The sequence below is a fragment of the Carcharodon carcharias genome, chromosome 29 (assembly GCF_017639515.1).
Source record: "Carcharodon carcharias isolate sCarCar2 chromosome 29, sCarCar2.pri, whole genome shotgun sequence".
Classification (NCBI taxonomy): domain Eukaryota; kingdom Metazoa; phylum Chordata; class Chondrichthyes; order Lamniformes; family Lamnidae; genus Carcharodon; species Carcharodon carcharias.
In genome coordinates this window covers 277,042-293,597 of record NC_054495.1, presented here as the reverse complement: position 1 = coordinate 293,597, position 16,556 = coordinate 277,042, and the positions used below count along the sequence as shown (strand labels likewise).

The 16,556-nt window shown below is 51.7% G+C and overlaps 1 protein-coding gene across 1 annotated transcript; it reads right to left on the bottom strand.

The window, feature by feature from the left end:
* Positions 1–6,884: 6,884 nt before the first annotated feature.
* Positions 6,885–16,230, bottom strand: LOC121270985 (maternal B9.10 protein-like). The gene is made up of 5 exons (XM_041176670.1): positions 16,109–16,230; positions 12,986–13,173; positions 10,412–10,549; positions 9,556–9,745; positions 6,885–8,434 (listed from the first exon to the last, which is right to left on the bottom strand). The coding sequence occupies exons 2-5, from the start codon at positions 13,156–13,158 to the stop codon at positions 8,231–8,233; spliced, it is 705 nt and encodes a 234-aa protein (XP_041032604.1). The 5' UTR covers positions 13,159–13,173; positions 16,109–16,230; the 3' UTR covers positions 6,885–8,230.
* Positions 16,231–16,556: the final 326 nt, after the last annotated feature.

Sequence of the window (16,556 nt, the reverse complement as noted above, 5' to 3'; positions counted from 1 at the left end):
GATTGGGAATTGGAATTCTTGTTTTTCTTGTTGCTGTAATTGTGGTTTTCATATTCCAAACACGACAAAGACGGTGAGTTCTAGAATGTTCCACAGCTCCCATTGTTAATTCTAGTTTAGTTTTATTACATTTAGTGTTGTGGAAATGTTGTGTACAGCGATACACTTTGAGCTGTGTGGGATGTTTCAATGCTGCATTATCCAGTCACTTCCAGCTTGTTGTCATCCTCTAGTTGCTGAACTGACGGTGAAGAGCAGGAATGTGCGGCTCCCTCTATCACACAGTTAATAGACACACCGAATCTCTGTACCAAACAACTCACCAACCGACATCCAAAATCCCCTTGTCCCCCCTCCTCTGACTTTTCTCCACCCTCTGATCCTTGCTCTGTTCCCCAGTCACTGACTCCATCCCCCTCCCTGTCCATTGAAGCTGAACCAGAGCTGAATTTCTGACCCCATATCCTCTGCATCACTAAGACCACCTCCCTCCAGCTCTGTGACATCCCCTGTCTCTGACCCTGTATCAGCTCATCTGCTGCTCAAACCCTGCACCATGTCATTGTTACCACTCACATTGACTATTCCAATGCTCCCTGAACCAGATACCCATCATGGAGCCTCTGTCAACGTCAGCTCATCGAAAACTCTGCTGCCCCATATCCTAACTTACTCCATGTCCTGTTCAACCCCACACCCTCTGCCCACTCACCTACATTCATCCCCCTGTTCAAACTCCCCGATGGCCTCAGCCCCTCCCTACCCCTTTTAACTCCTCCTGTGCTGACAGCGTTTGAGGTGCCTGTGCTGATCGATCTGGCCTCTTGACCATCCCCTGATTTCCATCACTCCATCATTGGCGGCCGTGACGTCAGCTGCCTGGGCCCTAAGCTCTGGAATTCCCTCCCTAAACCTTCAGGCACTCTTTAAAACCTACCACCTTTTGATCAAGACTTTGGTCACCTGTCCTAATATCTCCTTATGTGGCTCACGCTTTCCCCTGTTAGGCACCTTTGGACAATAAGGATGCTATATAAATGCAAGTTCTTGCTCAATCTCAGCACCCTGTGACCCGGCCATCTGTGGTTTCCATCACTGGGACAGCCATCTTGGATTTCCTTGTCTCCTTCAACATCCCCATCTCCCTGCCCACCTCTCGCCCACCCACCGGCGGGGAGGGGAAATTATTACAGACACTCTAACTCTGTCCTCTGACTCTCCATCACGATATTTCTGCGTCTGTTGACCTGTTTGGTCACTGCTGGATTTGGCTTGAGCACATCAAGGAATGTCCTGTCCATCTGTGGCTCCTCTCAATCCTTCAGGATCAGTCTGGAGAGTCCAGAGACTCCCAACCCCCTCGTGTCTGATCTGATCCCATTATCTTCAGCTCAGTGTTAACCGAGATCCTCATCAATTCTTCTTCATCTCCAATATTGAGGTAAGCTGGCATTTTTCTATTTGTCTGGTGCCTCGGTCAGCACAGCTCCTGTGGAGTGTCCAGCTCTTGCCCATTGCCTCCCCTATGAGCCTCCTTCCTCTGCAGTCTGTGCTCCATCACCGTGCAGCTCCTGTGACCCATTTTCCAGCTGCTATTGGTACCCAGGACGTTGAGTGTAATTTAATTGGTCTATGCTCCTGAACGGCTCCTTTACACACTTGTCCAAAGTGTTGGATTCTTTTAATGTCACCTGAACTCTGCTGGTTTTTCTCTCCTAGGAATCGACACTCGAATAATCGAAATGAAGCATCTAAGGATGTCCCTTTGACAGGGGTGAGCTGTCCAGGTGAAGGACGGGGCCATGTGACAACAGCACCTGGGCATCAGGATGGAGAAGAAAACCTTGTGAGGAACAGGACTGTCCAGCACTGACTGAGTTTCCCCAGCACTGAGCCTGTGTCAGGGAGGGGAAAATCAGCCCAGAATGGATGATTGTTACATATGAACGTATAACCCTCTGCGCTGTGGAGGTTCCCCCCCTCATCGCCACCGCTGCCCTGCAGGGGCCAGCCCTCTCCCCACCCCCAACGTCATGCAGAGGATCTCTCCCGACACGCCAGGGCAGCCCACCGAGGCAGCCGCACCCCACCCCCACAATGAGGCACTGAGGTCTAAGTGCTGAGGGATGTATTAGAGTTTGGGGGCAGCCGCCACAAAGGCACAATGGGGAAAGGTCGCTGTCTAAGACCTTTCAGCTACAGTGCACCGAGGGGCTGGGAATTGTATAGACTCCTCGGGCTGTACGACTCAGATGGAAAGTATACAGTGAATACTAAATATATCATAATTGTATTGAAGCACCTCAGAGCGTTAACATGATGTATGGCGATAACGTGAATAGCTTTGCACTGTCTGACTCTCTGTAATGACCATATTGAAATGTCTGTAATATTGATTCTATTGAAACACCTCATGACCTGTGTGGAAAACTGGAATATGATTGGTCATCACAAAGAAATGGATTTTGAAATGCCCCCTCAGCACCCACCCTCTGACAGCACAGAGACCCCTCAGTACTGACCCTCCGACAGCGCGGAGACCCCTCAGTACTGACCCTCTGACAGCGCGGAGACCCCTCAGTACTGACCCTCTGACAGCGCAGAGACCCCTCAGTACTGACCCTCCGACAGCGTGGCGCCCCCTCAGCACCCACCCTCCGACAGTGTGGAGACCCCTCAGTACTGACCCTCCAAGAACGCGGAGCCCCCTCAGTACTGACCCTCTAACAGTGCGGAGACCCCTCAGTGTCGACCCTGTGACAGTGCGGCGCCCCCTAAGTACTGACCCTCTGACAGCACGGAGACCCCTCAGTACTGACCCTCTGACAGCGCGGCGCCCCCTCAGTACAGACCCTCTGACAGCGCGGCGCCCCCTCAGTACAGACACTCTGACAGCGCGGCGCCCCCTCCGTACTGACCCTCCGACAGCGTGGAGCCCCCTCAGTACTGACCCTCCGACACCATGGAGCCCCCTCAGTACTGACCCTGCGACAGCGCGGTGCCCTCTCAGTACTGACCCTCCGACAGCACGGAGCCCCCCTCAGTACTGACCCTCCGACAGCGCGGAGCCCCCTCAGTAATGACCCTCCGACAGCGCGGAGCCCCCTCAGTAATGACCATCCGACAGCAAGTAGCCCCCTCAGTACTGACCCTCCGACAACGCCTTGCCCCCTCAGTACTGACCCGCCGACAGTGCGGAGACCCCTCAGTACTGACCCTCCGACAGCACGGAGCCCCCTCAGTACTGACACTCCGACAGCGCGGAGCCGCCTCTACTGACCCTCCGATAGTGTGTAGACCCCTCAGTACTGACCCTCCGACAGCGCGGAGCCCCCTCAGTACTGACCCTCCGACAGCGCGGAGCCCCCTCAGTACTGACCCTCCGACAGCGCGCAACCCCTCAGTACTGACACTCCGACAGCGCGGAGACCCCTCAGTACTGACCCTCCGACAGCGCGGAGACCCCTCAGTACTGACCCTCCGACAGCGCGGAGACCCCTCAGTACTGACCCTCCGACAGCGCAGAGACCCCTCAGTACTGACCCTCCGACAGCGCGGAGACCCCTCAGTACTGACCCTCCGACAGCGCGGAGACCCCTCAGTACTGACCCTCCGACAGCGCGGAGCCCCCTCAGTGTAGACCCTCCGACAGTGCGGTGCCCCCTCAGTACTGACCCTCTGACAGCGCGGAGCCCCCTCAGTGTGGACCCTACGAGAGCGCGGAGACCCCTCAGTACTGACCCGCCGACAGCGCAGAGCTCTCTCAGTGTCGACCCTCCGACAGCGCGGAGCCCCCTCAGTGTAGACCCTCCGACAGTGCGGTGCCCCCTCAGTACTGACCCTCTGACAGCGCGGAGCCCCCCTCAGTACTGACCTTCAGTCAGCGTGGTTCCCCCTCAGAACTGACGATCCGACAGCGCGGAGACCCTCAGTACTGACCCTCCGACAGCGTGGAGACCCCTCAGTGTCGACCCTCTGACAGCGCGGAGCCCCCTCAGTGTAGACCCTCTGATAGCGAGTAGCCCCCTCAGTACTGACCCTCCGAAAGCGCGGTGCTGTCTCTACTGACCCTCCGACAGCGCAGAGCCCCCCTCAGTACTGACCCGCCGACAGCGCCTTGCTCCCTCAGTACTGACCCTCCGAGAGCACGGAGCTGCCTCTACTGACCCTCTGACAGCGCCGATCCCCGTCAGTACTGACCCTCTGACAGGTGGAGCCCCCTCAGTACAGACCCTCCGACAGCGCGGAGCCCCCTCAGTACTGACCCTACGACAGCGCGGAGCCCCCTCAGTACTGACCCTCCGACAGCGCGGAGCCCCCTCAGTACTGACCCTCCGACAGCGCGGAGCCCCCTCAGTACTGACTCTCTGACAGCACCTTGCTCCCTCAGTACTGACCCTCTGACAGTGCAGCACTCCATCAGTACTGACCCTCCGACAGTGCGGAGCCCCCTCAGCACTGACCCTCCGACAGCGCGGAGCCCCCTCAGTACTGACCCTACGACAGAGCGTATAGCCCCTTCAGTACTGACCCTCCGACAGAGCGTATAGCCCCCTCAGTACTGACCCTCAGACAGCGCGGAGCCCCCTCAGTACTGACCCTCCGACAGCGCGGAGCCCCCTCAGTACTGACCCTCCGACAGAACGTATAGCCCCCTCAGTACTGACCCTCTGACAACAGAATGTGTTAATAGCAGAACGATGGTCAACACTCGGTGAAAGAAAAAAATGAAAGAAGTAACAGATGGTGTTTTGGGGTGGGGAGAGGGGACATTGGAAGCGAGACGACTACCAAGTGGAATAAAAAAGAGGATAAATTAATGAATAAATAATAAAAATAAGGAGCTAAAACAATAAAAACACTTTCATGACTAGAAGTTGTTGAACTCCATGTTAAGTCTGCTGTTTCTCCAGTTTGCTGTTCTGCTTTGGCGGCTCGGGTCAATTCTTCCACAGGTCCTCCACCCCTGGAATCGGGGAGAAATTGGTGCCTTCTCTCCACCCAGAAACTGAACTGGATGAGCCATACAAACACTGTGGCTACAAGAGCAGGTCAGGTGCTGGGAATCCTGCGGTGAGTAACTCACTTCCTGTCTCCCCAAAGCCTGTCCACCATCTACAAGGCACAAGTCAGGAGTGTGATGAATAGTCCCCACTTGCCCTGGATGAGTGTAGCTCCCACAACACTCAAGAAGCTCGACACCATGCAGAACAAAGCAGCCCAGTTGATTGGCACCCCATCCACAAACATTCACTCCCTCCACCACCAACGCACAGTAGCAGCAGTGTGTGTACCATCTACAAGATGCACTGCAGGAATTCACCAAGGCTCCTTAGACAGCACCTTCCAAACTCATGCTGGTTCCCCCACCAACACCACCGCTGCCCTGCAGGGACCAGCCCTCCCCACTCCACCCGACACGCCAGGGCAGCCCACCGAGGGAGCCGCAAACCCCCCTCCTCCTACCCCACAATGAGGCACTGAGGTCTAAGTGCTGAGGGAGTTTGATTAGAGTTTGGGGGCAGCCGCCACAAAGGCACAATGGGGAAAAGTCGCTGTCTAAGACCTTTCAGCGACAGTGCACCGAGGGGCTGGGAACTGTATAGACTCCTCGGGCTGTACGACTCAGATGGAAAGTATACAGTGAATACTAAATATATCATAATTGTACTGAAGCACCTCAGAGTGTTAACATGATGTATGGTGATAACGTGAATAGCTTTGCACTGTCTGACTCTCTGTAATGACCATATTGAAATGTCTGTAATATTGATTCTATTGAAACACCTCATGACCTGTGTGGAAAACTGGAATATGATTGGTCATCACAAAGAAATGGATTTTGAAATGCCCCCTCAGCACCCACCCTCTGACAGCACAGAGACCCCTCAGTACTGACCCTCCGACAGCGCGGAGACCCCTCAGTACTGACCCTCTGACAGCGCGGAGACCCCTCAGTACTGACCCTCTGACAGCGCAGAGACCCCTCAGTACTGACCCTCCGACAGCGTGGCGCCCCCTCAGCACCCACCCTCCGACAGTGTGGAGACCCCTCAGTACTGACCCTCCAAGAACGCGGAGCCCCCTCAGTACTGACCCTCCGACAGCGCGGAGCCCCCTCTGTACTGACCCTCCGACAGCGCGGAGCCCCCTCAGTGCTGACCCTCCGACAGCGCGGAGCTCCCTCAGTACTGACCCTCTGACAGCGCGGAGCCCCCTCAGTACTGACCCTCCGACAGCGCGGAGCTCCCTCAGTACTGACCCTCCGACAGCGCTGAGCCCCCTCAATACTGACCCTCCGACAGCGTGGAGCCCCCTCAGTACTGACCCTCCGACAGTGCAGCTCCCCCTCAGTACTGACCGTCCGACAGTGCAGCTCCCCCTCAGTACTGACCGTCCGACAGCACGGAGCCCCCTCAGTACTGACCCTCCGACAGCGCGGAGCCCCCTCAGTACTGACCCTCCGACAGCGCCTTGCTCCCTCAGTACTGACCCTCCGACAGCGCGGAGCCCCCTCAGTACTGACCCTTTGACAGCACGGAGCCCCCTCAGTACTGACCCTCCGACAGCGCGGAGCCCCCTCAGTACTGACCCTTTGACAGCACGGAGCCCCCTCAGTACTGACCCTCCGACAGCGCGGAGCCCCCTCAGTACTGACCCTTTGACAGCACGGAGCCCCCTCAGTACTGAGCCTCCGACAACGCCTTGCCCCCCAGTGTGGACCCTCCGACAGCGCTGTTCCCCCTCAGTGTCGACCACCCTAACGAGTGACCAGTATTGTTCCATGGAAGTCCCAAAGTGCCTCAGCCGATGAACACATGGAGGTGTCCAAAAGGAGGAAATCAGTATTCCAATTTTTAAAGAAACTCACAGCAGCCTGTGAATGTTGTTTGAACAAAGTGTTTTATTTTACACACACAACACACCAGAAAAAAATAAAGTTAATGAGACATTCAGAATAAGCCATTTAACTTACACTTAACTTGATGGTCAATAAATACTGAGTTTTATAAAAGTTTCTCCCATTCACCAATTGGGGAGCAGTAACACTGTGTTGGTCCGCTGTGATTTTTCTCTAATATCTGTAAAGACTTGGAGAGACATGAACTGGGTGAGGGCCTGGGTAAGGGGCTTCCACTCGCCCCACTGGGGAGCTTGTGTCCCTGGGTTACTGGGGTGGAAACACCAGTCAGTGTTTGAGGGTGGGAATGGGCAATGGCAGCAGGAGAGCAGACCAGGGGATCACTGTGTTAACACACTGTGGCCTTTGGTATGAATGAACACAGCAAGCTGATTCAGGAGGCCATTCAGAGATGGGTCCCTCCCCCAGCCTGGGAGAAAGATACAGGAACATGGGAATAACTATTCCCACATCAAGGAAGAACAGCAGCTAAAAAATCCCAGAGATCGAGATTTGTTCCTGAACACATCCTCAGGAAACAATTCCCCAAATCCCTTTTAAACAATTTTTGGATTTATATAATTTAAATTGCCCAATATATATTGCACAGAAAACACACTCTTTGAGTGCTAGAGTTTGTCCTAATGTCATCAGCAATCCATTCGCCAGGCACCTTCTGGAGCCTCACTCAGTGGATGTTGATGGGCTATTTGGCTATGATAAGCATCACAGTTAAGTTTCTTACCCAAGAGAGGCTCTGAGATTTCAACAGAAGCGAATGGAGAGTGATCAGCAGCAGGAAATAAAAGAAATGTGCAAAAACATTAACTATTCCACAAGCCAAATAGATGATAATTTAACAAATACATATTAACAAATATCTGGGATATTTCAGTTTAATGTTACACAATCCCTCTTGTAAACATGATAAATAACAATCACCTGTCAGGCAATGTGGACACACCTCATATTTTCAAAGATACCTGAGTTTTTTGTACAGATTTATAATACAGAGATGGCTTCAGTTATATATAAAGTATACACAGACCCACAGGAGCAGCAGTGCAAACCCTACAAACACACATGGGCAGTGTGGGCCTTACACACACACACACACACACACACACACACACACACACACACACACACACACACGAGTAGTGAATTTTACATAGAGCGACATTTCTTTCTCTGACTCATTCACACACACACACACCTTGCTCACACAAACACGGCTGGGCCATTTGCAGACACGGAGCAGTTAAGCACAGGGTTGGCACAGCTCAGTGCCAACGAGGTATCCGCTCCCTCTGCTCGCCAGGACCTTCATCATTTGTGCCTTTTGCCGATCTTCGAGTGGTGGGCCTGTCCCTGAGGCAGGAGGAAACCTGGGGGAGGTCGCAGGGTCTTGTCCAGTCCGGGTATCAAGTAGTAGCTGATGAGGGGGATGGGCTGGTAGAATGTGGCATACTGCACCGGCTTGTGAGGGTACAGAGGCCACGCAGCAGTGCACTGGGGGAAACTTCCAGAAACCTAAGGAACGAAATTATTAAAGCAATTAAACATGACAAATCACACACACAAGCTCCATTTAATCCCCAGCCCCATCCCCACAGGCAAGGACTTGCATTTCTCTAGCGCCTTTCCCCCACCTCAGGATGTCCCAAAGTATTTCACAGCCAATGAAGTAATTTATGTGAAGTGTGGTCACTGTTGTAAATAGAGGAAACGTGGCAGCCAACTATTGCACAGCAAGCTCCCACGGAGAGAAAGAGAGACAGATTGTGTTAGGGAGGGAGAGAGTGAGTTTAGGGAGGGAATTCTAGAGCTCAGGGCCCCCCCCAGGCAGCTGAAGGCACGGCCACCATTGGTGGAGCGATGGGAATCGGGGGATGGTCAAGAGGCCGGAATTGGAGGAGCGCAGAGATCTCGGATGGTTGTAGGGACTGGAGGAGGTTACAGAGATAGGGAGGGTTGTAGGGGCTGGAGGAGGTTACAGAGATAGGGAGGGTTGTAGCGGCTGGAGGAGGTTACAGAGATAGGGAGGGTTGTAGGGGCTGGCGGAGGTTACAGAGATAGGGAGGGTTGTAGCGGCTGGAGGAGGTTACAGAGATAGGGAGGGTTGTAGCGGCTGGAGGAGGTTACAGAGATAGGGAGGGTTGTAGGGGCTGGAGGAGGTTACAGAGATAGGGAAAGTTGTAGGGGTTGGAGGAGGTTACAGAGATAGGGAGGGTTGTAGGGACTGGAGGAGGTTACAGAGATAGGTAGGGTTGTAGGGGCTGGAGGAGGTTACAGAGATAGGGTGGATTGTAGGGGCTGGAAAAGGTTACAGAGATAGGGCTGTAGGGGCTGGTGGAGGTTATGGAGCTGGGGAGGGTTCCAGGGGCTTATGGAAATAGGGAGGGGTGAGGAAGAATTTGAAAACAAGGATGACATTTTTTTTAAAAACAGAGGTGTTGCTGGACCGGGAGCCAGTGTAGGTCAGTGAGCGACAGGATGGTGATGGGTGAATGGGACTGAACGCGAGTTAGAATCCGGGGGCAGTTGAGTTTTTGATGAGTTTCCAGGGGTCGAAGGTGGGAGATCGGCCCAGAGAGTATTAGAATCATTCACTCCAACCCCTCCCAGCACCGGGTGCTCAATGTTCTCTTTACCTTGCCAGTAGCTTCAGCTGTTTTTGCTGCGGTTTGCTCCATTGTTCGACGTTTGGCACGTATCTCTTCATCTGATGAAGTCTCCGAGTGGGAGTCGGATGTGCTGCCTTGCTCAGAGTCTAATGACGCCATCTTCTTGGAGTCTTGTGCAAACTGAGCAACAGTGAAAGGCAGACACCCCTCACCACACCTGCAGGGATTTCAAATCAAGATTTAGTGGGAATCGAGTGAGGCAGCAACGAACGAGACATAGTTACTAACAACCTGGTATAAACAACAAACACCCACACAAACTGGCAGAACACAGCCAAGGGAAGGTTTACTGTACAGTGAAGGAGAGACAGAGAGCACACAAGTGAGAGAGAGAGAGAGAGAGAGACAGACAGACACAATTCCCCCTTTGAAAGTTCCTATTGAATCTGCTTCCACCGCTCTTTCAGGCAACGCCTTCCAGATCACAACAACTCGCTGTGTCAAAAAAAATTCTCATCTCTCCCCCTCTTCCCGATTCTCTTCAATCTGTGTCCTTCTGGTTACCGACCCTCCTGCCACTGGAAACAGTTTCTCCTTATTTACTCTAACCAAACCCCACATGATTCCGAACGCCTCGATTAAATCTCCCCCTTAACCTTCTCTGCTCTAAGAAGAACAATCCCAGCTTCTCCAGTCTCCCCACATGAACTGAAGTCCCTCATCCCTGGGAACATTCCAGTAAATCTCCCTCACACCCTCCCCAAGGCCTCGCCATCCCTCCTAAAGTGTAAGGCAGTCGGAATTGGACACAATTCTCCAGATGAGCTCCTTGTGTTTGTCTCTGCGGTGACTGTGTTGCTAAACAATCCAGGTGAACACTTACCTGCAGCACACCTCCTGGGGATCAATCCACAACGTAATCTCTTTGGGAAGTCTCAACTGGTTATATTCTAGCTCACAATCTTGACAAGCGAGCAACAAGAATGGGTCTGTTTTCTGTTTCCTGTTTATCCGAATGCATCTACCAGGGAGAGAAAAAATATACTGAAGGATCCAAGAGGACAGACATTAGACCATCCAGAACTCTACTGGCCCTTTTCCTAACTTGTGCCAAGTCCTGTTCACCCTTCACCCCGTCACTCACTGACATACATTAGCTCCCAGTCCGACAACACCTCCATTTTAAACATTCATCCTTGTTTTCAAAACTGTCCCCACAACCCTCCCTATCTCTGTAACCTCCTCCAGCCCCTACAACCCTCCCTATCTCTGTAACCTCCTCCAGCCCCTACAACCCTCCCTATCTCTGTAACCTCCTCCAGCCTCTACAACCCTCCCTATCTCTGTAACCTGCTCCATCACCTACAACCTTCCCTAACTCTGTAACCTCCTCCAGCCCATACAACCCTCCCTATCTCTGTAACCTCTTCCAGCCCAACAACCCTCCAAAATCTCTGCGTTCCGCCAATTGCAGCCCCTTGAGCATCCCCCGATTTCCATCGCTCCACCATTGGCGGCCGTGCCTTCAGCTGCCTGGGGCCCTGAGCTCTGGAATTCCGTCCCTAAACCTCTCCAACTCTATCTCCCTGCCTTTCAGATGCCTCTAAAATTTCATTGTCTCAGCTTTAAGCGGTTCAGCCATTAGATGGCGCTGCTCGTCCAAATTTAAAACTGAGCAGCCGCGCCACCAGGTGGGAGAAGGCCGGTATTGCAGGGACAACTTCGAGCAACTTTCAAAGCAAGGACATTCAATGAACTCTCTCCTCCATCCCCACCGCCTTTCTGACCCCCCTTTTTTCCAATAATTTATATAGATTTTTCTTTTCCCACCTATTTACATTATTTTTAAATGTATTTCCATCAATTGTTTTATCTCATAAAAACAAAAAAAACTGCGGATGCTGGAAATCCAAAACAAAAACAGAATTACCTGGAAAAACTCAGCAGGTCTGGCAGCATCGGCGGAGAAGAAAAGAGTTGACGTTTCGAGTCCTCATGACACTAGTTCTGTCGAAGGGTCATGAGGACTCGAAACGTCAACTCTTTTCTTCTCCGCCGATGCTGCCAATTGTTTATCTCTATCTTCTAGCCTATTACGATCCCCTCCCCCCACCTCACCCCCACTAGGGCTATCTGTACCTTGCTCGTCCTGCTTTCTACCCTTAATGTCCCCGTTAGCACATTTCTTAGCTAATATCACCACCTTCAACACCTCTTTGTCCTTTTGTCTATGACATCTTTTGGCTATCTCCACCTTATCACTGGCTCTCAATCCAGCCTTACCTGTCCCCCCCGCCCCCCACCCCTTAAACCAGTTTATATTTCACCTCTTTTCTATTTTTACTTAGTTCTGTTGAAGAATCATATGGAGTCGAAAAGTTTACTGTTTTCCTCTCTGCAGATGCTGTCAGACCTGCTGAGTTTTTCCAGCTATTTTTGTTTTTATTTTGGATTTCCAGCATCTGCAGTTTTTTCTGCTTTTTTTCAAAACAAAGACTTTGCATTTCTCTGGCGCCTTCACCACCCCAGGATGTCCCAAAACCTTTCACAGCCAATGAAATACTTCTTCAAAAGTATGTTCACTGTTGTAATGTCGGAAACGTGGTGGCCAATTTGTGCACAGCAAGCTCCCACAAACATTGTGATAATAACCCAGATCATCTATTTTTTTTTTAGTAATGTTGGTCGAGGGGGTAAATATTGGCCCCAGGACACCAGGGAGACCCTGCTCTTCTTCCAAATAGTGGCCGTGGGATTGTTTACACCCACCAAGGAGGCAGACGGGAACTTTGGTTAAAAGTTTCACCTGAAGCCCAGCATCTCCTTTGCACCAACCCTCTGACAGTGTGGCCCCCCCCCCCCCACCCCTCAGCATCGACCCTCCGACAACGCAGTGCCCCCTCACCCTCCTTCTCCGACAGCGCAGCACCCCCTCAGCACTGGCTCTGTGGAGTGTTGGCCTGGATTATGGGGCTGAAGTCTCTGGAGTGGAGACTCAAACCCAGGACTTGTCATCTTGTTGAAGTTCCATCTGCTCTCGCAAGTGGATGGACAATGTCTCACAGCGCAATGAGAGGAATAGTGAGGAGGGTCCCCCCTGGTGTGCTGTCCAATATTTTATGCTCCTTCAGGGGGGAGCTGGATAAACACATGGGGGTGGGGGTAAGGAATATAACAATAGAAAGTTACAGCACAGGAGGAGGCCTTTTGGCCCTTCTTGTCCATGCCAGCCTGAGGACACCCAGGTGCCCTTTCTAATCCCACCTTCCTGCACCCGGCCCATAGCCTTGCAGCTTACAGCACTTTAGGTGCAGATGGTGATGGGGTGAGATGAACAGGGGGTGGGAGGAGGCTCGTGTGGAGCAGAAACACTGGCATGGAGCAGATGGGCTGAATGGCCTCTTTCTGTGCTGTAATATCCTAACCATTGTACTAGGTGGCTCTGCCGATTAGTTACCTGTATGCTTGTCCTTTGCTGGGATTGGCTGGGTACCAGTGATTCTGGTATTTTCGGTACAGTACTGCAGTGAGCTTCTCCCCGAACTCCTCGATCTTTTCCTGATGTAGCTGGCTGCGTCTTCTGACCAAACTGACCAGGAAGACCACGCCGGCTCTGATCTCGTCCTTCATCGTCTCCTGGTGTATCTGCGGAGGAAGGTGGGGATGTTTAGAAATTAACCTGTTCAGACTATGTTACAGTCGGGGATGTTGGGGTTGGGTGGGGGAGGGGTGGGGAGAAGGGTGATGGAATATAGAAATCATGGTCTGGCTGCTGGAATGACCCCTTTGTGTCAACAATATCCCACCCCCATCACCAGCAACTCTTTTACCTGCCCTCCCGCAATAGTGATGGCTGGCGAGCTATTTGACTGTGGTAGGCATTGCTGACAAGACCCTTCTGGAACACGCACCTGGATACAGACAGACTGTTTCCTCTTGTGTGTGGGGGAGACTAGAACTAGGGGCCATCGATATAAAATCGTCACTAATAAATCCAATGGGGAATTCAGGAGAAACCTCTTTACCCAGAGAGTGGGGGAGAATGTGGAACTCGCTCCCAAAGGAAGTGGTGGAGGTGAATAGTGTCGATGTATTTAAAGGGGGAAGCTGGATAAACACATGAGGGTGAAAAGAATGGAAGGATATGGGGATGGGGTGAGAGAGATGGAGAGGGGGTTTGGGAGGAGGCTGGTGTGGAGCAGAAACCCCAGCACCGAGCAGATGGGCGGAATGGCCTGCTGTCTATCCGGTGAAGAACTCACATTTCTGTAACGCCTTTAACCACTGCAAGATATCCCAAACAGCCTCACAGCCAAATGACTCCCTTCCATTTATGAAGTGGGGGGGTGGGGGGGGGGGGTCATCATCGTAATGGGGGGGAAAAGCAAAAGCCAATTTGCGCACAGCAAGATCCCACAAAGGACAATGCGATAGTGACCCAGATCCGATTTTTATTTAACAGTGATATTGATTGGGGGGGTGGGTTGGTGTGAATATTAGCCCCGCAACATTAAAATGGAAAACGTTAAAAAGGTAAACGGGAGGACATGGAGACAGGGACAAGGAGTCAGTCCTTACTCCAGGTGGTGTTCATAGTCACAGAGCAGGAGAAGGACATCCCTCTCTCGGACAGGACACTTTGCATTCAATGTTCGAGGGGTAAAGCAGTAAAGTGAGAGTCAATCTCACATCCAAATTGCACTGAAGTCTGCCACCCTTCAGATTTAAAAAAAAAACTGCCCTCAGGCGAAACAGCTCATTTTTGTAAACATCTTGTTTCGTTTCTAACTGCGGTGGATGCAGAGACACAACCTCCACGGAAGCCCTGTCGGCCCAGCAAAGTGAGTCAGTGTCTCAGTCGGTCGCTCACTCGCTTCTGACTCGCAGGGTTGTGGGCACAAGCCCCCAGCACAAAGACCAGGAGCTCCCAATCCAGACTGAACCTCGGCCCAATGGGGGCATCCGAGATCCCACGGCCACTATTTGGAAGTAGGGTAGGGGGGGAGTGAGTTCTCCCCGTGGTCCTGGGGGCCAATATTTATCCCTTAAACAACATCATTTGAAAAAAAAAAACCAGATGATCTGAGTCATTATCACATTGCTGTTTGTGGGATCTTGCTGTGCGTAAATTGCGTGCGCTGCGTTTCCTACATCACAACAGTGAGCTCGCACACAAATTAAAAAAAAGTCTGTGAAAGGCTTTGGGACGTCCTGAGGTTGTGGGGGGCGGGGGGGGGGGTGGAGCTCTACTTTCCCTGAGTAACTCTGGTGCCACTGTCCACATCAAACATCTTCCCCCAGTGTCCATTACAGGCCCCCCCACAGAAACCACAGCTACCCTCAGCCTTCATGTCACATGGGGGCATTTTTGTTTTTTTGCAATTGCAGGGCGGCGCTAGCACTTCCTGAGGGGCCCGAGTAAAAGAAAACCAAATCTCTCCTGTTCCTCTCTGGGAGAAAATAATTCCAAAAACTACAGCATCAAATGGAAAGAATTTAATAAACACACACTCTCTCTCTCTCTCTCTCACACACACACACACACACACACACTCTCTCTCTCTCACACACACACACACACCCTCTCACGTACGCACACACTCTCTCTCTTCTCTCTCTCTCACACCCTCTCACGTACGCACACAAACACACACGCTCTCTCTCACACACACACTCTCCTGGACTCAAAATTCCCCAAACACGCCAATATCTAACTTTCATTTCTAACTCTTCAAACCGCCCCCCCTCCCCCACCACCAGAACTGGCAGCAACCCAGCCACCCCGAGTGATCCCGAATGAATGAATCAATCATTCTTACAAACTATAAGCAACACAATATAAGCCTCAAAACTGGAAACTGAGTCCACGTGTTCAGCTAAGGGGCCATCTCAAAAATATCACCTTTTCCAAAAAAATAAGTGGGGAGGAACTGAACCATGAACTGTGCCTGCACGAAACCCACTCCCTGACTTACAGAAAGTATATTATTCCTCTAAGGCGGCCATCAATTCTGCTTGTCTCCACCCCCCCACCTCCCTCCACCACCACCACCATCACCACCCCCAACCCCTCTCCTGTAGACAGTGCCGATTGTTCGATGGTCCCTAAAATCAACCTGTGGCGGCAGAGACAGAGAGTTTGTATCCAGCGTTGGGACACGGCACATTAAACCGCGTTGTCAGTGGTGCTGTCTCGAAAGTTAACTCCTCTCTCTCTCGCTCTCCACGGATGCGTTCAGACCTGCTGGTTTTCCCCAGCTATTTTCTCGTTGTTTCGTGTGCCGCTCAAAGTTCAGTTCGGAAGAAAAAATGATCGTGGCACCTTCCATCAACAGGCACAACTTTAAAAAACCTCACCAACTAACTCTGGAAAAACTTATTTTCTCCCACAACACGGTTAAAAAAAGACTTACAGATGTAAGTAACCAGGTTACTTACCATTTGATAGCCAATTGCAAACCAACAAATTCTCTGGTAGGAAAAAGTTAAACACCAACTTCTGAAAAACTATTCTAAACTTTTTTTCTGTTGTTTTATTCACTAAAAAAAATATATATAATATATTTAAATCTCTACTCACCAGAGCTGCTTTCGCCTCCTCGATTCACGACTAGACTTCCAAATGTGGCTGCAAAACGTGCGAGGGGTGAATGAGGGATTTTGTCAAAGTGCCCTCACTCGTTACCAGAAACTTACATCAAGGAAGATGATTCAATCTGTGTCACCAGCCGACGAGAGGACGTCCCTTTCTACTCACGTCACTGGCCATATAAGGCATGAGCTTCCGTCGGCCGCGCCCCGCCCACTTCTTAAAGGCGCCTTCGCCACTGTTAGGCAGCGAGAAAATAAGTGAAAGCGGGACATGCATTTCGCCGCCAGAGGGCGTCCCATCGCGCTTTATAGCCAAACAGTGAAGTACTTGAATTTCTGAACTCTGCTCACTGTTGCAATGCAGGGAAGCTGGTAGCCAATTTGCTTGCACACAGCAAGATCCTTCATCAATCTGAGGATAACCAAGGTCATCAGTT